This window comes from Ischnura elegans, chromosome 6 (assembly GCF_921293095.1).
Source record: "Ischnura elegans chromosome 6, ioIscEleg1.1, whole genome shotgun sequence".
NCBI lineage: Eukaryota > Metazoa > Arthropoda > Insecta > Odonata > Coenagrionidae > Ischnura > Ischnura elegans.
The window spans coordinates 121640508-121664835 of NC_060251.1; the positions used below are offsets into that span (position 1 = coordinate 121640508).

The window sequence follows — 24328 nt, forward strand, 5'->3', positions numbered from 1 at the left end:
CTACGCGGAAGTGACTTTGGATTGTCCCCGTTTTCTCATTGAAAAGCATTTATTTTCAAAATGTTCAATAACAAAGTAGTTAGAGGTATTATTTCGGTTATTTCCGATGCCGAGACGGGGAAATACGATTCACGTTACCTTCACGTATGAGGAGATCTTGCTAACTACCAATGGGAACATATCCAACTCGAGTGGGAGAAGCTATGGGCTCGGCACGTGTCTGGAATTCACTGGGAGTGAAAGGGAACGCTTAATTTGACCTTGTCCCAGACTCCCCAAATCCTGACTACTGCTTCTTATAAAGTATACGTCTGAGGCATGGAAATAACGGATAAAATTTTCTTCAATTTTAAATCTGAAGGAAACCCCTGAATAAATTATTTAGCAAAAAGCCGAGCAAAAACTATGCGGTATGATTGATATAATTACTGGATGAGAATTAATGAGGCATTTCAGTGGACAATTTCACTGATACGAACCCAACTGAAGCTAGATTATTACCCTTACATCAACTAAGCGATAGAAGAAAAAATAGGTAACTCAGGATTGCACGGAGAAAATTCCAATGAGCGACTAGAGGAACGCTCCTCCTTCCATCACAATCCTGCTTCAACTAATAGGTTTTGTTATGTATTCGAGTTCTCTTTTATTTGTATTGCCGCCTTAGTGATGCGCTGTCCGCCATATTGGAAAATATGTATTGTTATTGCTTTGTTTTTTTGGTATGTATGGGATAGCTTGGGGAATAAGGCTCTCTCTCTGACTAGACTTGGGACTAAACGGACGTGCTCACCGAGAGCGGCCATCGGGTGATAATAAACGTCTGATTAAGATGTAGGCCTTTTTATTCCACCTTCCGGACCCAACAAATGGCGACGAGGATGGGATCCATCGGAAGCGGCGGAAATGCAAGATTGGTGGCTGGAATAAGTATTGCTTTTGAATTGTGAAATGAAAATGTGAATTTGAACTTGAACTTAAAATGTGCTCACCACGTGGTCGTAAAACTTTAGTGCCTCAGTATTCTTGCCTGTTTGGTGTTATTTAAGAGCCTGTTTGGCGTTACTTAATTGCCTGTTTGGCGTAAACGCTTCTTACATGTGTTTTTTTTTATTATTTGCCGATTAAATTTTTGCCTGTTTGGTGGAATCTTGTGTGCACGTGTTTAACGGATAGTGGTTGCTGTTTTTTGCCTGATTGGCGTGTGTATTTGCTGCTTTTATCGCTTGAATTTTTGGCTTCAACTGATGTGTGATCGCTTTTTTTCTTAAATTTTCGTCATAGTTATGGATTTGTAGTTTTTGTGTTTGCACGTTAAGGGGTTTTCGTTGTTGAACTGATACTGTGTACAAGAGGACTTAAAGTGATCATACTATGGGATGAAAATACCTCTATTTTGTTAGTTACCGATTTCCTGTGATTTGTGTTTTTTGTGTGAACTCTGAACCGACAATTCAAAATGGCTACGGGCGAACTTGGTGGCGTGGGTACGGCATGTGCTCCGTTAATAAACGTCGGTATGGTCCCTAATTTTAGTGGGAATGCAGAAGAATTTGAGGACTTTAAAGAACAATTACTATTTTATTTTGAGGCACATAATGTGGTTTTACCTACCCAACAAAGGGCTGTGCTTTTATCGTGTACTGGTCCTCACACCTACGCGATTGCAAAAAAATTGTGCGCTCCTGACCGGCCGGGGACTAAAACTTTTGATGAACTGATTGCCATAATGTCTAGCCATTTTATTCCTACCGCGTGTGTGTGGGTTGAAAGGGATAAGTTTGATGCCCGCATGCAGGGGCCGGATGAGGCCTTCAAAGATTTTCTAGCGGACCTTAAACAGTTGGCCGAACACTGCAAGTTCGACAACCTCGATCAAGCCCTTTTGAGGCAAGTGCTCCGCGGCATGAGGAATTTGAGCTTGAAAGAACAATTATTTTCCTTAAAATTCGAAGAGCTTACTCTAAGGGTTGCAACTGATCGCGCTATTGCGGCAGAAAGGGCTAGAGTTCACGTTCGCCAATTTCAAAGTGCTGGTTCGGTGGAAGTGATAAACATTCATTCAGTTTCGTCCCCGAGACAAGTGACTAGGGCAGTGGGAAGTGGTCCGGATGGCCCACGTCATGAACATCAAGGGAGGGGTCCAGCGCAGAGTGGCACGGGATGTCACCGTTGTGGGTTTCCATCCCCGCACAATTGCCCCATGAAGGATGCCACCTGCCATTATTGTCACCTTAAGGGGCACATCGCGAAGATGTGTTTCCGGAAACGTCGGGCGGCGATGCAGAGGTCTGATGGGGGAGCTCAGCAGCAGCAGCACCGTGGACATCAGGAGGATGCAGACCGCTTTGAGCCAAGGCGGGATAACGTTCAAGAGAGGACCTATGGTGGACCTTCTGTGCGGCAGCAGCGGAACCAGGGGTTTCGTGGTGGTCACGGGCCGTCTTGGCGGATTCAAGGATCTTCGCAGCATCATCTGCCATCATCTTCACAGCATTATCTGCCATCTCCAGATGAGTCTCCTGAACCAGGGTTTCGAGGTGGTCATGGGCCGTCTTGGCAGCATCAAGGATCTTCACAGCATCATCTACCATCTCCAGATGAGTCTCCTGAGCCAGTCCCCAGCCCATCCAGTGCAAATCAGATAAGATCTATGCTTTTTCATACCCCTGCTTCAGTGGCCCCTGCTCCTATTAAAATTTATGTCAATATAGAGAATGTGCCTGTTTTAATGGAAGTTGATAGTGGAGCGGGGCATACCATAATAGGTAAAACATTGTATGATGAGAAATTCTCCTTTTTGAAGATATCTCCATCAGAGATTAGATTGTCCACCTGGTCCAATCAAAAGTTAGATATTTTGGGACAGTGTATGGTGAATGTGTCGTACAATAACGAAAATGCTAGGCTGTTGCTCTTAGTTGCTGCTACCCCAGGTCCTTCACTTTTGGGACGCTCATGGTTTAAAAATTTAATGATAAGTGTGTCAGGGGTAAATCATTTGAGCAACTTTGATAGCCTTCCTCGAGAGATTGCTGACTTTCATCATGTGTTTTCTCCTGGCTTAGGGAAATATTCAGGACCACCTGCTCGTATTCATCTTAAGAACGATGCGAAGCCAGTATTCAAAAAAGCACGGCCAGTTCCCTTTGCCTTGCTTCCTCGAGTGGATAAGGAACTTGATAACTTGGTGAATGAAGGAATCTTGGTTCCTGTGAAAGTGTCTGAATGGGCAACTCCTGTGGTGAATGTGTTAAAAAGGGATGGAACAATTCGAATTTGTGGAGACTATTCTTGCACAGTGAACCCAAATTGCTTGAGAGATGTGTATCCCCTTCCGACTATAGATGAACTCTTGGCTAAATTAGCGGGTGGAAAGTTTTTTGCACGCTTTGATTTGTCTTTAGCTTTTTTGCAGCTGACAGTGGATCCAGAGACAGCTAAACTCCTTACGCTGAACACTCACAAGGGGTTATTCCAGGTACATCGCCTTAGCCAAGGTCTGAGTGCCTCACCAGGCATTTTTCAACGGACAATGGAGACTTTGTTGGCAGGACTCAAAGGAGTGGTTGTCTATTTAGATGATATTTTGGTGCAAGCTTCTTCTAAGGAAGAGTTGTGGCAGAGAGTGCGAGAGGCTTTATCCCGCATATCCACTGCAGGCCTTCGTCTTCGACCAGAGAAGTGCCAATTCGGGGTAACGAGTATCCAGTTTGTAGGGTACTTGATCAATGGACATGGAATTTTCCCTACCAATGAGAAGGTAAAAGCCATATTAAGTGCCCCTGTTCCTCATAATGTTGATACCTTAAGAGTATACTTGGGTTTTATTAACTATTATGACAGATTCTTTCCAAATAAGGGCTCCAGATTTCATATTTTGTATGATTTACTGAAACAAGACACTCCATGGAATTGGTCTTCAGCACATGATGAGTGCATAGAATATGTGAAACGTGTGGTCACTACTGCTTCTTTAGTACATTTTGACCCCAATCTTCCCTTAGTTCTTGCTTGTGATGCCTCTCCTCATGGAGTAGGTGCTGTTTTATCGCATGTTATGCCTGATGGCGATGAAAAACCTGTGGCTTTTGCTTCTCGGGTGTTGAAGCCAGTGGAGAAGAACTATTCACATGTGGACAAAGAATCCCTGGCAGTGATTTTTGGTGTGCAAAAGTTCTATATGTATTTGTGGGGGCGTAATTTTACTATAATAACTGACAGTAAACCTGTTGTGGGTATATTTAATAGTGAAAGGAAGCAGCTTCCAGAAGTGTTATCTCCTAGGGTATTGAGATGGTGTCTGTATCTGGCCAATTTTAATTATGTTATAAAACACCGACCAGGGAGTAACCATTGTAATGCTGATTTTTTAAGCAGGTTACCTATTGACCAAGATGGAGATGACTCCTTCCCAGACCCAGCAGGTATTTTGTTGCTGGAAGAGGCCCCCCCCTCTTCCGCATTGACGGCTTCATCAATTGCAGAAGTCACACAACGGGACCCTGTACTATCCATTGTTTTGGACTGTATCCTTAGAGGACGGCAATTTTCTTCTGATCCCGCTGTTCAAACCTTTTTGCGAGGGCATGGAGGCTCTTTATCTGTAACGAGTGGGTGTCTTCTTCGGGGGGATCGAGTGGTAATACCAGCAGCTTTGAGACCTTCAGTTCTCCAGTTGCTGCATAAAGCCCATCAAGGCATTGTCCGAACAAAAAGAGTGGCACGCAGTTATGCTTGGTGGCCAAATATTGACAAAGATATTGAAATCATGATTAAATCTTGTGAGAGTTGTGCGTTGGCACAAAATAGCCCTCCAAAGGCTAAAGTAATGTCATGGGATATTCCTAAAAAGCCGTGGTCGAGAGTCCATGTGGATTTTGCTGGCCCCTTTCATGGCCATACTTTATTTATTTTGATTGATGCTACTTCGAAGTGGGTTGAGGTTGCATTTACTAAAGGGTCTTTCTCTTCTAGTACTGTTATTTGTCAATTGAAAAGATGGTTTTCTACTCATGGGTTGCCTGATCTAGTAGTATCTGACAATGGCCCAGCATTTACGTCTGAACAATTTAAAATTTATCTGGAAGGGAATGGGATTAGCCATTATTTGACTCCTCCTTACCATCCAGCCTCTAATGGCCAAGTGGAAAGAACTGTCCAGACCATAAAAAGATTGTTGAGGAAGCTACCATCAAAGGATTGGGTAGAGGAGCTCCCAAATATTCTCCTCATGTTGAGGTCAACCCCTAATGATATGGGAAGGGCCCCGAGTGAAATCCTAATGGGTCGCAAATTAACAACCTTACTAGACAGGTTGCTCCCCAACACTGGAATTGATGGGGGGGAGGGAAGACCTGACTCAAGTCTCAAGTCTTACAAATATTCCCTTGGGGATTTAGTTTATTTTAGAGTTTACTATGGGGGTAAGAGGGTTTGGCAACGTGGGACAATTGTAGGAATTGAGGGTGCTAGAATTTTTAAAGTAAAAAATGAAGAGGGGAAAATTGAGAGGCGTCATGTAGACCAACTCCAGAGGAGAATATCTCCTAATGACAATTCTCAGTTCATTTCACAGGCATGGTCTCCAAGCAGAGATGTTGAGGAAAGAAGCTCGTGGGATTGGAGAGGTGAGCTACCTCCCTTAATATTAGATGAGGTTCCCGAGCCCACAGTAGTAAACGGTAGTCCTTCAACTGCTCCAAGCCCTGAGACAGAGACTGATGAGGACACAAGACCAGAAGCCCAGATGGCAGTAGACAATTCTCCTGGACAAGATAACCGTCCGAGGCGGATGACCAAGCAGCCTCCCTATCTAAAGGATTATTTTGTTAATTGAAGATTTATGTTCATGATTAAAAGGGGGGAGGATGTTATGTATTCGAGTTCTCTTTTATTTGTATTGCCGCCTTAGTGATGCGCTGTCCGCCATATTGGAAAATATGTATTGTTATTGCTTTGTTTTTTTGGTATGTATGGGATAGCTTGGGGAATAAGGCTCTCTCTCTGACTAGACTTGGGACTAAACGGACGTGCTCACCGAGAGCGGCCATCGGGTGATAATAAACGTCTGATTAAGATGTAGGCCTTTTTATTCCACCTTCCGGACCCAACAGGTTTCTCACCCTCTCATTCTACCATCTCTAAAAATGAATGCATCTGAAGCTGAATTTAACGTCTACGAAGTAATCCTTTCACTCAACGACATGGGAATGACATTGCCCTGTATCGGTTACACGTGTGCGCGCAACAGTTTGACTCCACGAAGTACCAGTGTGACCGATGTAAAATTCGTACCGATGGCCATGTTGGAATTCAAGATGCCATTCACTCTTTACTATGTAAACTCACAACCTGTGAGTGCAAAAAATGCATCTAAACTGCCTCCAAAAGACTACGTTGTCGATTAAAAGCCATATTGACGATTTTCGCTATGCTTTGAGACAAGGCCTCTGGTCTACCAGAGAATTCCAATCGTTGCGTAAACGCAACATTATTAACAACAACCATATTTATAGCAGTAATGGCGAATGTTCGTGACAAAAATAAACATGATGAATAAAGAAGCTTAGAACTAAGAGAAAACATTGTCTCTAGCAAGATCGCCCAATAAATCTTTGTAAAAAAATATTTACAGTTTGTAGTACTTCAGCGCTTCGAAATAGGCAAATTTCGAAGTAAAATAAAAATTGTTATTTTAATGAATATTTTTCCAAAAATAACTGAATAAGAGCGAATGGTATTTCAGGAATTCAGAAACCCTGAGAAAAAATTATCCTGAAGCAAAGGTTTTTTATAATAATTTCAATTCAATAATGTTGCGTTTACGCAACGCTGGGGATTAATGGGTTAAGCACTGCCATAAAAAGTAAGCAAAATCTTAACCCTCCCCACTCAGGGATGCAATTTCAGTAATAATTGAACTTAAACCAAGTGCAAAGTGCAGTAAAACATTACCTTTATGAAATCACAAAATGCACAATACACAAATGAATATTTACTGAGCTAGAACACCGTCTGAAATACAAGTTCAATGAGATGTTCAAGTACATATCAAGTGCCCTTTTGCTCATATGACAAAGAGGATGAGGAAAATACATCAATTGACTTTCACATCTCACACAAGTTTTGTACTAACTATCCTCAAATATTCCTGCACATTCCACAACTTTCCAGGTGGAAAGAAATGGGGTAACTCACTCAGAACCAAAATTGGAAACTTTAAAAGAATTTGTAGGATGAAAGGGAAACATTATGAGCATAGGTTTATTTCCCTTACTAAGCCATTGCGCCATTCTGCGTACGCAACAAAAACAGAGGAAAGTTAAATTTCATGAGCAGGTGACGTCATTTGAGTTGTGATGGTTCATTCCGCAGCATTGATGTGAGGAATTGTCGCTCACAGCATAGAAAAGTGCATGCAACAACATGAGGTGGAGGCTACAGAGGTGTGGAGACTGGCTGGGCAAAGGTGACATCATCAACTTAACTGTAAAAAGGTTAAGGCCATCGCAAATTAGCTGGAGATGTAGGCAACAAATTGTGGAACAGAAAAATATGACTCACAAAGTGAGTGATTCAACTCGTAGTTTGGTTTGGATAGAGCTTGCCCCAAACTAAACCTCAGGCATGCGAATTTCTCACAATGTGAGGCCAGTTCCTTTCCTCCTTCAACTTTGAGGATTTTAATTTGGGGTTTTTTTCAAGGGATTCACGCAGGACTTGGGCCCAGCCAGCCAAGACCTCCTTCCACGAGGCCACCATAAAATACACTCCTCCTCATGTTTCAGATCATATCACAACCAAAGACAACGGAAGAAAATTGGTGAATGAGCTTTCCCATGACAGGAGGAGTGGCCACCTCGTCCATCACCAATGAGGCCGTGCCGATGGCCATCGTGACAAGTAAAACAGTTTAGGTCTTTGTTCAAAAATGGTGAACAAAGACCTGGATGTGAGTCCTCAGAGGCTCTCATCAGCCACGGCTTCATTTGTGTAGCACAATATTCTGCCCTCAGTCTCTCCTGGACCGCTGCTGCCAACGTCACCACTCCCCGACACTTTCTTCTCCGTCGCTTCGCTCTCAACTCGAGCCCATGGCTGGAGCTCCCCAGATGCAAACGTCCCATAGAACACAGCTCCAGCAAGGTAGATGGCACTCGAGATGTAAAACACTATCTTCCACTCTGCAGCAGTCTGCGAGACAAAGGTATTTCTCTGCATATGTAAACATGAACAGGCTCTCCTCTCCTTCCAACCAAATGGTACTTTCACACACTCCCACCTAACTGACAGCTTTTACTAGATTTTCACAAACAAAACTCAGACCTTGGGGCATTGGCAGGCAGTGAATAATTATTTTTCAATTTTGCATGATAGCAAGGGTGCTTTTCTGTTCCACTTTTATAAACCAAGGTTATAAACTAATACCAACATAAGTGTCATTTGGAGCCAATGCCGACTGCCTGGAGATGACCCTTGAAATCCCAGATTTTGATGCGCTTTGATACACACGTGAAACTCCTCAAAAATAAAAACTAAGATTTGAAGGGATAAATCACACATTAAATGAAAAATACTATTTAAGGGTGTTGATTGGCAGCCCAAATTAAATTCTGGTATTTCCCAGATGATTTTCTGCTAAATTCTTGCATGCATTTAAACTTTTTGAGTTTCACATGATATACTTTCCCTGAATCCATGCTGAGTTCTCATATATAAGTTTTGAAGGTGTTTTGAAGGAGTTCTCATAAATAGGTGCTGAATTACCAAGCTGACTACAATGTGTTCCACGACTTTGCATGAGATGGACGTTATATATGTATTGATGTATGTAATTAGATGGCTGTTCCTTGTCTCCACTTTGAATATTGGCGTAACATTAGCGATTTTCCAGTCATTAAGTACTTCGTGCTGCTTGATAGATTTACTGTATATTAACTGCAAGAAGGGGACAATTTCTAAGGCTAATTCTCTACATACGCGAGAAGGGATTTCATCCGGACCAGGTGATTTATTTGGACAGAGCAATTTCAATATATTTACTATTCCGTGTGCACTAATGTCAATAGGTGGCATCTTTCGTATGCAGAGATTGTCAACTGTCTCGGATGAGTTCTTGGAAGGCTTGGTGAACACGCTCTTGAAGTAGGGATTTAATAAATTGGCTTTATCGGAACTGTTTGTCAACACATATCCATTATTGTTTCTCAGCGAACATACGGTAGGTCATTTACCTTAAACATCCCCAACATAAGACTAAAATGCTATTGGTTTATTCCACATTTTCCCACACCTAATTTTTCTTGGTTTCAAAAAAGTATTTCATTAAGTCCCCAACGGATAGTTAATTATGAAACTGAAATCTTACAACCTTTATGATTATGTCATTTCCTGGATAAGAGAACTTTTAAGCGTTCACATGCAAATAGAAGCATTAGACAGCGCAGTCTCCGATGGGGTTAGAATAACCTGGCGTCCCTAAGGGCAGTGTCATTAGGCTGTCCCAAAAAAACACTTTTTTGGAAATTCCAAAATCGTCACTCGGATTTCGATGACCCTCGGGTATACAAGGATAGGCAAAAAAAGATTTTCGAAAAAGTTTAAATAATTAGGTAGCGAGGGGCGCCTTAATACCAACACCCTTAATTTATCATATGATTTCCCAAAAAATGTCAAATTAAGGGTAATCAGGGTAAGTTGTGGCCCTTTGGGCTAAAATTTCGTCGGTTTTTGCGTATCTTTCACCGTTTAGGCTTTGCGGCCTGCGCAGCCTGGCGCCAAGAGTGGCGCTAAGCGATGCGGCTCGCGCGACGCGGCGCAACTGACGGCTGAGGCGGTCCCCCTCCCCTCCCACACCCCTCCTCCTCACCTGCCGTCGCCCGCCATGTTCGCATGCTTCAGTGACTCTGTCTCTCTCTAAAATTCAGATTTTGAACTCCTTTCGTAGACCAAATCATGTCGGCACGTATGGTAATAATCAATCTTATCCTTATTTTGGAAAATCGTTATAAATTTGTTAGCCTACTGAGAAAATTATTCAACAAATCCAGGTTTCAGTTGAACAAGCTCTTTCCTCGTACCCCCATTTAGCATTTACCGAAGTTGGGAAGCAATCTGCAGTAAATATTGCTTTTGTTCTTCGTCGTTTGAGATACTGCTATTTAATTCTATGATTGGGGCCACCCCCTCTCGGCCACATCATTCACCACCTTGAACTGTTTGATGTGATGTCGAGCTGTTTGGTAGCTTTCTGTTGTTTCCCAATTCTTAGGATATTTGTTGAGAAATTCATGCGATAGCTCACGAATAAAACATTCATTGAACTTGATGAAACAAAAAATGATAAATCTTACCTGTGCATGTTTCTAGTCATGGGTAATTTTTTCAGAGATTGAACGAAATCATTTTCACGTTCATGCATTCGTTTCATCATTTTTATTTTGATGTGAAACGGCTTGATTGTCAAACGATTAATGAGAATAGTTCCTGGCTTAGCTTTTTTCGTTTGTTCCAAAGTTCGATCTCTTTCTTACGACCTTGGATCACATTCCACCTTTCTATGGCTGGTATCCGAGCTCTACCGTAAATCAAGAGAGCAGTATGTACCCGTTAAATAGCACTGACGCTTATGGTGTGCTTCAACTTTCTCATTTGGAATAATAAAACTGATAGTAGATCACGCAATTTTGGTATGTGCTTGGTGTACGAGATTCAGATTTCTCTTTTATCCCGAGGGCGAAGATATAGCGGGCTCTTCTGATCACCTTCTTGGCTCCATGTCTACAGCTCAAACACAAACCACTATGTTCCTATAGTATGCATACGCTTTTACACACTTAGACGCAAATTGGAAATGCAAGCGTTTAGAACGTATTGCAGAGCAAGAGTAAAGCCCACTGAATAACAGCACGATTCAGTAGACACGAAGCTGACCCACAGCGAACTGACTTCGCAATTCACAATGAAGGTCCGAAAGAGAACGGGGCGTAAGAATGTAATACCATGCCAATTACAGCAGTGGTATTAGCTTCTGTCCTTTCGCAGAAAAATGATTTTATGGCTTGGACATCAGAACTTTCAAAACCCTGTCTGGCGGGGCAGGAAGGTTATAAACTATGGAGGGTCAATGAGAGAACCCTTAATAGTTGCTGCTAACCCTAGCGCCTCAGTAAATTCCATGATTCATATCTACCAGAGGTCCGTGTTGTTACATTGAATTCGCAAAAGGTGAGGAAATGCGCCGTGAGGACCAAAAACATTATCTGTTGCAGTTTGTATCTCAGTCTCGAAAAATGGCAGGACAAATAACGGAGAAAGAGCTTCTGGACATGAGTAGGATTGGACCATGACGAAGAACAAAAGCAATATTTACTGCAGATTGCTTCCCAACTTCGGTAAATGCTAAATGGGGGTACGAGGAAAGAGCTTGTTCAACTGAAACCTGGATTTGTTGAATAATTTTCTCAGTAGGCTAACAAATTTATAACGATTTTCCAAAATAAGGATAAGATTGATTATTACCATACGTGCCGACATGATTTGGTCTACGAAAGGAGTTCAAAATCTGAATTTTAGAGAGAGACAGAGTCACTGAAGCATGCGAACATGGCGGGCGACGGCAGGTGAGGAGGAGGGGTGTGGGAGGGGAGGGGGACCGCCTCAGCCGTCAGTTGCGCCGCGTCGCGCGAGCCGCATCGCTTAGCGCCACTCTTGGCGCCAGGCTGCGCAGGCCGCAAAGCCTAAACGGTGAAAGATACGCAAAAACCGACGAAATTTTAGCCCAAAGGGCCACAACTTACCCTGATTACCCTTAATTTGACATTTTTTGGGAAATCATATGATAAATTAAGGGTGTTGGTATTAAGGCGCCCCTCGCTACCTAATTATTTAAACTTTTTCGAAAATCTTTTTTTGCCTATCCTTGTATACCCGAGGGTCATCGAAATCCGAGTGACGATTTTGGAATTTCCAAAAAAGTGTTTTTTTGGGACAGCCTACAGTGTCATATACCTACCCAATACCCTTCCTTCTCTACATCAATGATATTGGTGAAATAGCCAGTAAACTTCAATTATTTGCAGATGATGCTGCTATTTACATGGAAATCCGTTGCAGTACAGATGGGTGACTTCACGAACAACCTTATTGCTGTCCAAGCATGTTGCGATGGGTAACTTAGAGTTAAATTTGAAAAAAATGCACAAAAATGAATTTCTGAAAAAAAGCCTCTCTGCAACAGAGATATTTCATTCAAATTTCAAGGTACCAAATTTGAGACCATAGACTCTGTAAAGATTAAGGAGTTAGACTCAATAATGATCTATCGTGGAATAAACATATTCGGGATATAACAGGTCAAGCTAATTGTAAATTAGGTTTTTTTAAAGAATACTAGGAAAGTGCGACGACAAAGTGAGAGAAATCAGCTGCTTCTCCCTCTTCAGACCCCATTTCGAACACAGTACCTACCAATATTGTGATTCTCATGAAATAGGCTTAAAAACAAAGAACGCATAAAGAGAAGAGCTGGCAGGTACCTGAAAATTTGTTATGATAGTCTTTTTACTGTAACTGACCTCTTAGAACATCTCAAAAGGAATCTCCGTCATATTATTTAAATCCAAGAGCAGTTTATTTTCCGACAAAGGTAGCCATTCCTGTCTTGCATGCTGCATGCTTGTGATTGATCACCCCCTGCTAAACACCTCTGTTGGTGGTTTGCTGAGTAATATGTGGTGGTAGATATTGGCTTGATTCTGTTTTTTTTGCCTAACCCATAGGAGAGCCTTGATAATAGCATCAATGATATAAACCTTCTTTTACTGATTAATTCATATTTTTAATGGCTTTATGTCCTAAAGATGTCCTAATTGAAGTCTCTATTCGGACATCTTTACCATCTATCATGCAGTTTCTTCAGATACGGAAGGGGCTGCTGCACTTAGGTCTCAGCTGAAATATCCTTTCACCAATACGCAAGATACAACATTATTTTGGCATTGAGCACTGTGCTGAGATATTGAAACAAATGAATGAGCACGTATATTTTGTTATTATTATTTGTGACATTTTATGACGGTGTGGTGTACATATTGCGGTTCTCCTACATGCTGAATGTTGGAGATTGACTACCCCATGCAAAGCACCGAGGAGGTGGCTCGCAGGGTATTATGTAGATGTAGATTGCATGCTTTTATTTTTCCATTGTTCCATTGGGGAGTGCACTTAAGGGGATCCTGGTCATTGGTCACCCCCTGCCATACACCCTATAGGTGGCTCGCATGGAGCTATGGTGATGTACAGAATTCCGGATACACTCATACACGCGGGTGAGCTAAAAAGTGGAGTGGGGGAAGAAAAAAGAGTTTCTTTCTTTCCCCATCCCCTCAAAACATTGCAGCATTTTAAATCTGTGGAGGCAATCGGCTTAAAATTCCAACAGTTTTCGTAAAATCCTTATTTGTCATCATAGAACCTCAATCAAAAGACACTCTTAATCGCTCAACCGCGAGGAATATGATCAGTGTATTTATTTACCTCTAAGTATTCGAATTAGCAAAGTAAAAAATATATTACGACAGGTCATATGGGTAGGGGTGGGCTCCTGCTGTGACGACCATCTCCCAAGGGCCTGGATTATCTCTGGCAGCCCAAGGAAGGGTTTGGAAAAGGGTCGTGCTCGAGCATTGCTTGGGTCCAATATACCTGGCTGGATCTTGGCCCCACCAAACTACCACTAACCATATACACTTCCACCAATATCATTTACCTCCTCCATCACGACTTCTGCCCCGCTTCCTATGTAGTCCAATGCACCACCCCCCTCAACCTCAGAATAAATAAGCACCGCACCTCCTGCTATCCGTCATCCCCCCTCGCATCTCTCCCAGTCCCCACACATTCTTTGTCTCGTGACTCCCTCTTCAATGAATGCTTCAAAGTATCAGTTATTGCCTCCCCCCACTGTCTCCACCCTCAATCTCACACCCACCCTCGGATTGGCATCTGCAAGAAATCTAGGTTGAATGTCTCATGCTAGCCACCTCACCCCAAAAACCTCTCCCCTCGTATAAAATCTGACACAAAAATTTGATACAAAGTGTCGAAACCATGGTCGGTTAAGTGTTAAATAAAATAAAATAGTGTGGATATTACCATTTGTGCTTTAATCATGGACCTCTCCCCTCTCCCCCCTTGTCCAACGCACTCCCCATTCTGCCTCAGGCTGAGGAAGAAGTCACTCTGTACTTTGAAAGCTTCAAGTTTTATTTTCCCGTGTGAGTGTCTCTTTTTTTTGTTTAGTTTAGCGATAGTGACTTACCATTTATATTATGCACTACGTGCATCTCATTATTCCACAACACAGCCCTCACCTTTTAACCGTGCCAGATGCAAAACTTGTTGCATCCTCATTACCAAACCCCTTCCCGATAAATTCCACGCCTTCCCTCTCCCTTCAGTATTAGACCTTTCTTGACCGACGAAAAATATTGTTCATATAAACTGCTGAGTCAGAAATGCCCCTCCATGCTTTTTACATCGACCTAACCACCACTCCCTGTGCATCCGAATGAATGAATGGGCACCGCTCCTCCGCTCCCAATAGTGCTTCCCCTCTCTCTCTGCTTCCCTTCCAGTCGCCGTACATGCTTCCTCCCACAACGCTCTATTTGACGAGTGTTACTAAATGAGAATATTGGCCTCCCTCACCCCATGTACCACCCCCCTAGAGCTGAAGCACCTGAAGCAGGCGTGCATTTGGGCTTTCCCTGCGCTTTCTGCACCAGGAAACAACCGCGCCCACTAAAGCACAACCAATCCCGGTCTGCCGTTTTTCCTCCCTCCATCTTTACCCTCTCCTTTGCACCCTTCCCTCACTTTTCCTCCTCTTCTCACTTGATAGAGGTGGGCTGCATCCCATTGAAAATTCAAAAGAAATAACTATTCCCCATGAGTTCCCTCCTTTTCTTTTTCATTTATTTTTCCTTTGCCACTAACAAGGAGACTTTGCATAAGTGATTGTCAAGAAAGAAGATGAAACCTTTTTTATTTGAAAGTGGACACTTGGATAGGAATACTGTTGAAGGGTTTTGTCCATATACGCCCTGAATTTAATTAAAAAATTTTGCTGCTTCAAAGCCGGTTTGGTCTAGTGGTAGCATGTTGCATTTTTGTTTTGAAAGACTAGGGTTCGAAACTCCGAGAGAGTAAATGTTTTCCAGTCTGGCACCTTCTCCATTTTTTGTAATCTGTTACATCTTCTTCAGGTTTGTTGATTTCAAACGTTTTACATATTTTTTACTTAACCGCTTTTTGAGAATAAGCCCTGCACTGACATTTACAAGAAAACTGAAATTACATTTTACAAAATTTACAAAAAAATAAGAAACCCGAAAGTAACACATTTATTTGCAAAAATTCAGCCATTAACCCAATAAGGTCACAGTCAAGGTCATAGGGGTGGCAAAAAGAATAGCATACCTATAAAGGTGTCGATCCATAGGTTTTAAAAGGTGCCCAAGTCATTGGTATTGTCCAAATACCCTTCTTATCCACTAACTGACCTCGTAGACTAAGACTGAGGTCAAAGGTCAAAGAGGTAAATATCAGGCCATCGTGACAACCAACATGTGGAATCAAACACTGGAGATAAGGTAGCCTGGATATGTCAGTGGTCTGAGCATCTGCCCGGAAAGCAGAAGGTCCTTGGCTCTATTCCCGGTCGAGGTGAAATTTTTCCATGTGTTTTCGGCCTTCATTCCATCCCCACACCACTCTGCGTCATCGTCTTGTGTTTATGTTTCTGTCTCTTTGTTTCAATTTCGATTTGTAATTACATATGCTTGTATGTATTCTAGCTGACCCGGCGAACTTCGTACCGCCTAACATTCAATGAACTTATAGTTTAGTTGCACCATTTATAAATAAAGAGGGGCTGTATCGTTTTAATCATATTTGATTTATTATAAATTAAATGAGAAAATATTGATGAAATAAAAATTATACGCATTCAGTTGTTGGCTATTTGTGTTGTTAACCATAAAATAAATGTTTTTAGGTTTAAGTCCGTACCGTAAACTTGGCTCGTTCACGGGGCAGGTTAACGCAACGCTAGACCGACGCTTGACTGATGCTCAAAATAGTGTAAGAAAAGCCCCTATGAAGCAGCATTCGTATCAAATGACTTAAAGCATACCTATGTTTGGAAAAAATGCACTGAGTAAACGTGCTGCATGCGTACAGTGTGCCCTACACCACGCACGCACCTTGGTGTGCCCTACACATTCGGATTTAATGTCTTGCGTCAAGCGCCTTCTGATAAACATCAGGTTTTGTTTTGTTATCAGGCGCAAGATAAAGTGAATGAAGCTAAATAAAAATAGCAAAGCGAAGCAGGGACGCAGCGAGGGGGGTTTTTGGGGGGTTGAAACCCCCCCAAAAGCTCAGAGAATCTTTTTATAAAACATTTGGTTATTAATATTAGGGGGACGGATGAGTCACAAAATATTTAACTGTTCACACAGCCGCAAAACCTACCATTTTGAACCTTTTATCCTAAAAAAATGTCTGGGGAGGGCCCCCACACCTCTCGCTTACCTTGGTGAGTTTTATATACCCTACAGACCCGCCAGTATTAGCTGCGCCTATCCTTAATTCCTAGCTGCGACCTTGAAGCGAAGGAAGAAATGCAGTGGATGGTTTACCGACTTGTAAACATACCACATATTATTTACCATGAGAAAATCATGGGTTTTAACTGACACATGAGAACAAACATCACAAAAACTGAAAGACTGACCATGCGATTTGTTCATCGTTATCACGAATGCAACACCAATTGGAAATTGAATACGTTTAAGCTCAAAAGGGCATATAAGTTGGAATCATGGAATCTTTGGATTGAGAACTTCCTCATCTTTGAATTTTCCTTTGAGTATAGTGGCGTGAATCTCTTTCATTATCAGTTTTTTTAATAACCAAACACGTTCCGTTGGATAGTTTTGGTTGGTTTAGGTTTCGAAAGATCATGAACACAGAGCCTACCTTTAGCTGTAAATCGTGCTGTGGTAAGCCAGGTGCGTCCAAGGACTTTAAATATTTAGATAGATAGTTGGTGACTTCGTCTTCGTTTATTACAAAGTTAAAAGATTTGAATTCATGCAGAGTACACGGACATTACTGATAATCAACAATTGCTTGGAGATTTGTTTACACACACGGTAGTTATGTGTTTGTTGACAACTCAATTCGAGCTGAGCTAACCTCTAATTCAATTATTTTAATACTATTTTAATATTACTTTTTATATTTTTAACATGTTTGAACATTTTAATTTTTTTAAATATTGTTAAAAAGATCAGTCAATACATTAGTACAAACGATAAAAAATCTTATTTTTTTGACCGTCTTAACAATCAACTCCTAAAAACATATCTCTAAGATAAAGTTGATTTTTTTTGTGAACTTTTCCTATTTTTTAATGTCCTATATGTTATCCAGGGCTGAGACGAATCCAAAGAGCCTAATGTCACTAAAATCGGTGCAGCCATTCTCGAGTTATAAGTGTTCTAACTAACACGATTTTCGACTTTCTTTTATATATATAGATACACACAAAATGATGAGGAAAAATGATGCAGTTAGCACATATTATTAATGGTTAAAGTCACTAATGTTTTCACATGTGAGTTTTTCTTTTTATGTGTCAGCGTTTTAGTGATAGTGACTTGAACCATCAGCGTAGCAACGGTGTAAACACAACCTACTCACCTTATTTTGCACGATATAACCAGTGACAGCAGGACTGATAATTCCAGGCAGTGTTGCAACTGTGTTTGACAATCCCATTAGAACGCTTGCATGCTGCGGTGCAATATCCAGGTGGTTAACACTGCAATGAGAGATACATTTCAAAGACAGGTTATTTCCATATCTTCCCGAACTGAGCCTGACAACAGAGAACTTGTGTTAGAAGCATGAAAATTTGGTGAACGGGAAGAATGAAAAGATAGGTTCTCTGCCTCAAGCACTTTATTCATGACAACACCATGTGCGTTTTTAAAAGCCAAAGGCACCACCCAGTGAGAAATGGGTGGTGGAATCCACGTGGAACCCACGTGGAATCCACGTTGAGTGGTGGATATTTGGTGGTGGTGGATATTGAGTGGTTGGACCCACGTGGAATCCACGTTGATTTCAAGTGGATTTGTGGTGATTATCATAAAATGTTAAACAGAATTTCTAATTTGTGGAACTTAACTCTCTGGTGACATTGCGTCATTTATCATCCTGAAACCACGCTAGTTATGTGAAAATGTATCGCACATTCTATTTTTATATAATTCGTGGAAAGGCAGCCATGAAAGCACATGAAAAATCGTAGACACATATATAGAAGGTTTAGATATAGAGTGGTTGAGGTTTATAATGGTTTTAGGACAGCACCAACTGCTGTTTTAATTTTTCCACCAAATTTCCACGTGGGTTCCACGTTGATTCCACAACCAAAAACACGTGGTATCCACGTTAATTCTCCACGTGGGTTCCACGTGGATTCCACCACCTATTTCTCACTGGGCAAAGTCACCATTTTCATACCGTGGTGAGAGGAAGCCAGGTGATGCTAACCACCAAAAACGTGTCTTCAATTCAAAGAGACAAGATGCCATGATCAGGAATATAAATTCATTGAAGAGGAGAGGGGAGCAAGTCCAATCAGCAATGAATTAATCTTTCTTTCTGGCCACCCTACAACAGCCAATAAATATTGCACATAGACCACTTTGTAATATCACAGAAAAAATTCATCATTCAATGAGTATAAGAATCAAAATTCAGTTGGGAGCCGCTAGAGGCTTGGAGGCTGCGTGCTAGGCTTAGATTGTTTGAACAATTGAGAATAGACATCTTTAAGAGCCACACGGAGATCATCATATTAGAACCCCACTACATTTCCAAGTACCACAAAAATGATAAAATAAGAGAGTTATTTAGGCAAATGGATAGGTGCCGGAATTTGTTATTTCCTTCGCACAACAAAGGACTTGAATAAATGCTAGGCGTAATTTTGTTAGAACTTTTCTTTGTTATATGAATACGGTGGGTGTCCAGACATCCCCCACCACACGCCTATTGAGACGGCTTGTGGGGTACCATGTAGATGTAGATACCACCATAAAACTTTTACTAACAAAACGGCCTACTACATGTGCACAGTATACTATAGTGTCTTTCTTTATCAAACACAGCCAAAAACCGCCGCTTTTGTGTCTTGAATATTTCAAATATCCTATATCCCCAAGCATATCCTACATGCCAAAGGGAGTAATTTCCACGTTCGGCAAGTAAGACACAGACCCCCATTTCCCGCCCCCCCCCCCCCCTTTGGTCCAAACTCAGATTGGCCTCTGGTATCAGGCGTATCACTGCAGGTTTTGCAATATATTAGATCGTTCTTTTCTTTGCTTGTGTTTGGTGCGATGTATTGAAAATAGAAACTAAGCGCTCAAAAAAATTTATATATACGTACAAAACAAACTAAAATTATATGATTATGAAGAGAAGAAAGAACCACACATCACGTTGACTCAAAGCACGTCACTAGACGGTATTTTTAAACTATTAAAATGAAAATGGGAATATTCCAACGTACCTGAATCTGTATCTAAACTCTCATTGTGTAGTAAATCAATCCAGGAACTACCTACTGTTCTTGTTCAGCCAAGCACTTGAGTTTTTTGAGATTTTATTAGCATAAAAGAGTTTTTTCTTCTTCTCATTTCTTTTCTACACATCACTTTTGGAAACACGTTTCATATTTACACTTTAAAGAGGATGAAACTTTCTCACCAACCAAATCAGCATTCACTGAACTAGTTAGGATTTTGTGGTCTGTGTGAGGAAAAATAGAGAATATTTGTGCTGGGCAAGTGTAGCTTCCCCTTCCAACAACAACGCTTCCTTCCCTACTTGCTGTCTGTGGCACTGAGCACCACTGTCATTGATACCCCTTAGTCAAAAACTCAGACAAGTGAGATATGTAGCTATGCCCAAACATTGTAACATGATATTTTTTCTCGATGAATAAATTGAGGTATTGACTCCCAGAAACTTCTGCAGGGATATCCGGTTTCGCTACGGAACTGGAGACTTTGGGAAGAGTTGACGAGGGAAAAAAATGGCAAGTCACATGATCCATCGTAGTCCACAAAATATACTGATATATACACATATCTATCAAAGCTCAGGACCCCAGTGTCCTCTGGATGGCAGTTCTCTACATTACTCTCTCATAGGGTTATGAGCTGTGTAGTGTATTATTGACAATCCAGAGGACTCTGGGGGCCCCCTGAGCTAGGGGCCCTCATCGATCCCCAACCAGCCGACCTGACCAAACCACCCATGAACACGGTATGCAAAATGACTAATACCCACTTAGGCTTGCAAACTTGAGGGTCGAAATGAAAATAATGCACCTTGGTGTGTATGAAGAATCAGCTTAATGAATAGGGTAGTTTCCTTCATCGAAGAAAACAAAAGGCATTGATTGCGATTCGTTACCCACCATTAGTGTATTCATTATATACATACAAATTATTTGGTTTTAGAAATTCCAGTTTAGACGAATGGCAATGGTCAATTTTAACCTCATTTGAAAAAGGCCAGATTGGTGCCCATGCAATTCCACTCCACGTCGTAGGGACCTCACAGGAACCTAGATGCTATACGATTAGATAGGATTTTTCCATCGTCTGAGATTACCAATGCATGCATGAGGCACAGAGCTCAGGGAAACGTCTCTTAATAATCACCTATTAAAACTGCCTAAGGTCAGAAAGTTTCCTTCGTTTGATAGGGTATTAATAATCCTTATCTAACACATTCTGTGCTGACTGTTTATTTGAGAAAATACCCTGCGGCTGACTTTTTGGCAAAAATTTGTATTTTTTTATTATTATTTTAACGACGTGATCTTATGACTTGAGATGCTGGGTACATGTTTCACACTTTTTTCCAAAAGTAACCCTTCATTTGTTAAAAATTTGAAATTAAAATTTTCTAAGTATCCTGCCAAATTTGTGATACCTTCCCGCAACACACCTATATGTTTCTGCCATTTCTTTGCTCTTTGTCAGCAGTGCGGCGAAAACCCATTCAGACTTTATCACTTTCTGGAAAAAACTAATGAAAATAGTTGTGCAGCTAATATTAATTTTTTAATCCGGAAATGATACATTTAAATACGATTTTAAATGTTTTCTTGCGCTAAAGTAAATATTGCGAGTATCAGTGGTGCAGCGAGGGGGGGGGTTTTGGGGGATAAAAACCCCCCCAGAGCTCAGAGAAATTTATAAGTTTAATCCATTTTACTTTATTGGAATGAAGTAGGGCTATAATATATGATGTGTCCTGGCAGATTATAACATTCTTCTTGAAGCACTGCCCACATTTCTTCTGTTTTTGTCTTTTCTGTCTTTCGTGTTTTTCATACAATCGGGGAAAGGTCCCGATAAGCCCTTGGTTTTGGAAGAGGTGGGCTAGGATCACGGTCTCTTCTAAGGAGTCAAAGGTCACGGAAGCACAGATATAGTGACATAAGAGATTCTATAATTTGAATTCAAAAGTTGATGAGAGGAATTTTCCAAAAATTTTCTGTGAATAAAAGATAACGGTTCAGTAACAGTAATTTCAGTTGATGGATTCCAATTTTTAGTACCATTTGATGGATTTCCATTCAATGGGAAAGTAAGACATCATTTGATCCCTATGATCGATGCCACTCATGTAATTGTTGTATTCAACCATCACCTGTGGCTTTCTTGGTGTGCACCCTCGTCTTTTCATGGATTCAATAATTTTTTGCACTGAATTCAGTGCTGATCATCCGCACTTCCCTCTTATCCTTCCACCTTAGGATACAGATTTCATTCTCAGAAAATGCCTCCACCATCTCACCTTCCTTTAATTCCTGGGAGAGCATAGCAGGAGGAATACTTTTCTTGCCTCTCCTCAGTGTCCCCATCATGTTAATTTTTCCATTTGGATGGAATCTAGAACTGGCTGCGCTGTTAGAAAGTTATATATATAAAAGGATTTGCCGCAGTCTAAATGATCCTCCATCATCTTCTCCAAATGCCCTTTTCCAGACACTTCTGAGTTGGAAGATGCTTGGTATTTGAAGACTTGCAGCACCAAACGCTTTGCTTCCGTCAACATATACCACTTTATTGCGTACCTGTAGTATTTTCCCCTCATATATTCACTATATCCCAGCCAAGCACTTCATGGAACCATAGACTCTTCCAAGCTCAGGTCATGTGAGGGGGTCACTACTTTGTCCATTGTTTCGATGATGGATATAACCGGGCTAATTTTGAATAATCAGTTGGTCAGAGGGGTGTTAGAGTCGGAGAACGTAGATAGGTTCTCGTTGATTTGAAGGGCTTGGAGAATTGACATGAGTTGATCACATGACTTCTCTCTCCTGAGGCAATGCAAGTCATATAAAGGATGAGCCTTTCAATAATCGGAGATACGAGAAATTTTGATAATTCTATTATGAAAAATTAGGCCAAAAAGTGGGGAAATTCTTCTATATTTAAATATTTCCATCTAGTAATTTTCCTTCAGGACACGCATTGCCCATTCTATATCCTTGGATGTATATACCCAGTGAGAAATGGGTGGTGGAATCCACGTGGAACCCACGTGGAATCCACGTTGAGTGGTGGATATTTGGTGGTGGTGGATATTGAGTGGTTGGACCCACGTGGAATCCACGTTGATTTCAAGTGGATTTGTGGTGATTATCATAAAATGTTAAACAGAATTTCTAATTTGTGAAACTTAACTCTCTGGTGACATTGCGTCATTTATCATCCTGAAACCACGCTAGTTATGTGAAAATGTATCGCACATTCTATTTTTATATAATTCGTGGAAAGGCAGCCATGAGAGCACATGAAAAATCGTAGACACATATATAGAAGGTTTAGATATAGAGTGGTTGAGGTTTTAATGGTTTTAGGACAGCACCAACTGCTGTTTTAATTTTTCCACCAAATTTCCACGTGGGTTCCACGTTGATTCCACAACCAAAAACACGTGGTATCCACGTTAATTCTCCACGTGGGTTCCACGTGGATTCCACCACCCATTTCTCACTGGGTATCAGTGGGCCGGATCTGTTTCTCCGAGTTCGGCGGCATGAGACTGGGTTAGGGTAAGATGCTCTCTTTGGCATTTTTTTGCTGTTCATTTGTTTGCCAAATAAAATGCTTGCAAGGATTTAGAATATTATGGAAAAAAAACAAGTAATGAGTCTGTAATACAAATGTTAATGAACGTAAGGATGGGGAAGTCAAGCTATTGTGCATGAAATGCATATAGTAAAAAATAAATTGCAATGTGGAACCAGGACTTCACTGAAGTTATTGTAAAATTTATGCAAATATGGTTATTATTTCAAGCGTAGCAGCAAATAAACACAGTGATGATAGAGTAAATAAATTTTGCCATGATGAAATCATAGCAAAGGAAATTCACTCGGAAACTTTAAAGGTATAAGAAAGAAAGCATTTATTATTTATCCTAAGGATTGAATTACACATACCTGGAGTATGTCCAAAATTACGAAACCAGCCAAGCATTTTACCACGTTAGCATTAATTGACACTAAAAATTAAAATAACAACAGGGGAAAAATATTTCCATTCCTTCTCATAAAACCATTTAAATTAACACATGTTAAACATTTCGTGAAAAGTCATAAATAAAGGTAAAATACCTTGTAATAAAGTATCTTACCTATCCTCGTCAACTGCAAAAGGATCTTTCTTTTATTTCACTTTGAATATTTGTGAAAGTTTTTTTAAAACGTATAAGAACAATTGTGAGAATATAATACTGTTTTCTTCATTATAAAATGAAAGTAATAATGAAATAGATTGTAAAAATCCACCCCCAAAGACGTCCTAGCAGAGCAAAACTGGGTAAAATAGAAAAAAACGGAAAAAGTCTAAAAAAAATTTTTCCGGAGCTTTCCGCACGGCAAACAGGCAAAGAGTGGTGACTGACCCTCTCCCATACCCTAACACCGGTGGCTGGTGCTCAAGGCGGAATATAACGCAAAAGGGAATTATGACGTAACCCTTGTGTCATCAGCCACTTGGCAGTGACTGCCATGATGTAGACGTTACGTCATGAGAACGGAACGTGTTAAACCAAGCGCTACCTACTAGCATCGTATCGGCGCTCATAGCCTCGCACCAAGGTGGCCTCACACGGTGGCAGCTGGAACCAGAATCATATACCACGGGCTTTTCCC

The 24328-nt window shown here is 41.0% G+C and overlaps 2 protein-coding genes across 2 annotated transcripts in view; one reads left to right on the plus strand and one right to left on the minus strand.

The window, feature by feature from the left end:
• Window positions 1–627: 627 nt before the first annotated feature.
• LOC124160075 lies at window positions 628–6080 on the plus strand. The gene is made up of 2 exons (XM_046535793.1): window positions 628–3763; window positions 5567–6080. The coding sequence occupies exons 1-2, from the start codon at window positions 1460–1462 to the stop codon at window positions 5837–5839; spliced, it is 2577 nt and encodes an 858-aa protein (XP_046391749.1). The 5' UTR covers window positions 628–1459; the 3' UTR covers window positions 5840–6080.
• A 902-nt stretch (window positions 6081–6982) lies between these two features.
• LOC124160076 (vesicular glutamate transporter 1-like) overlaps window positions 6983–24328 on the minus strand; it is a 69094-nt gene continuing 51748 nt past the window's right edge. The window contains exons 8-9 of the mRNA XM_046535794.1: window positions 17773–17893; window positions 6983–8196 (exon numbers count right to left, since the gene is read on the minus strand). Coding sequence (XP_046391750.1) covers window positions 7963–8196; window positions 17773–17893 — 355 coding nt within the window. The 3' untranslated portion in view covers window positions 6983–7962. The remainder of the gene's footprint in view (window positions 8197–17772; window positions 17894–24328) is intronic.

Coding starts and splice junctions, on each gene's coding strand:
- LOC124160075 (XM_046535793.1), top strand. CDS start 1,460: ATGGCTACGGGCGAACTTGGTGGCGTGGGTACGGCATGTGCTCCGTTA. Junction 3,764..5,566: donor TTTTCCCTACCAATGAGAAG/GTAAAAGCCATA, acceptor GACAATTCTCAG/TTCATTTCACAGGCATGGTC.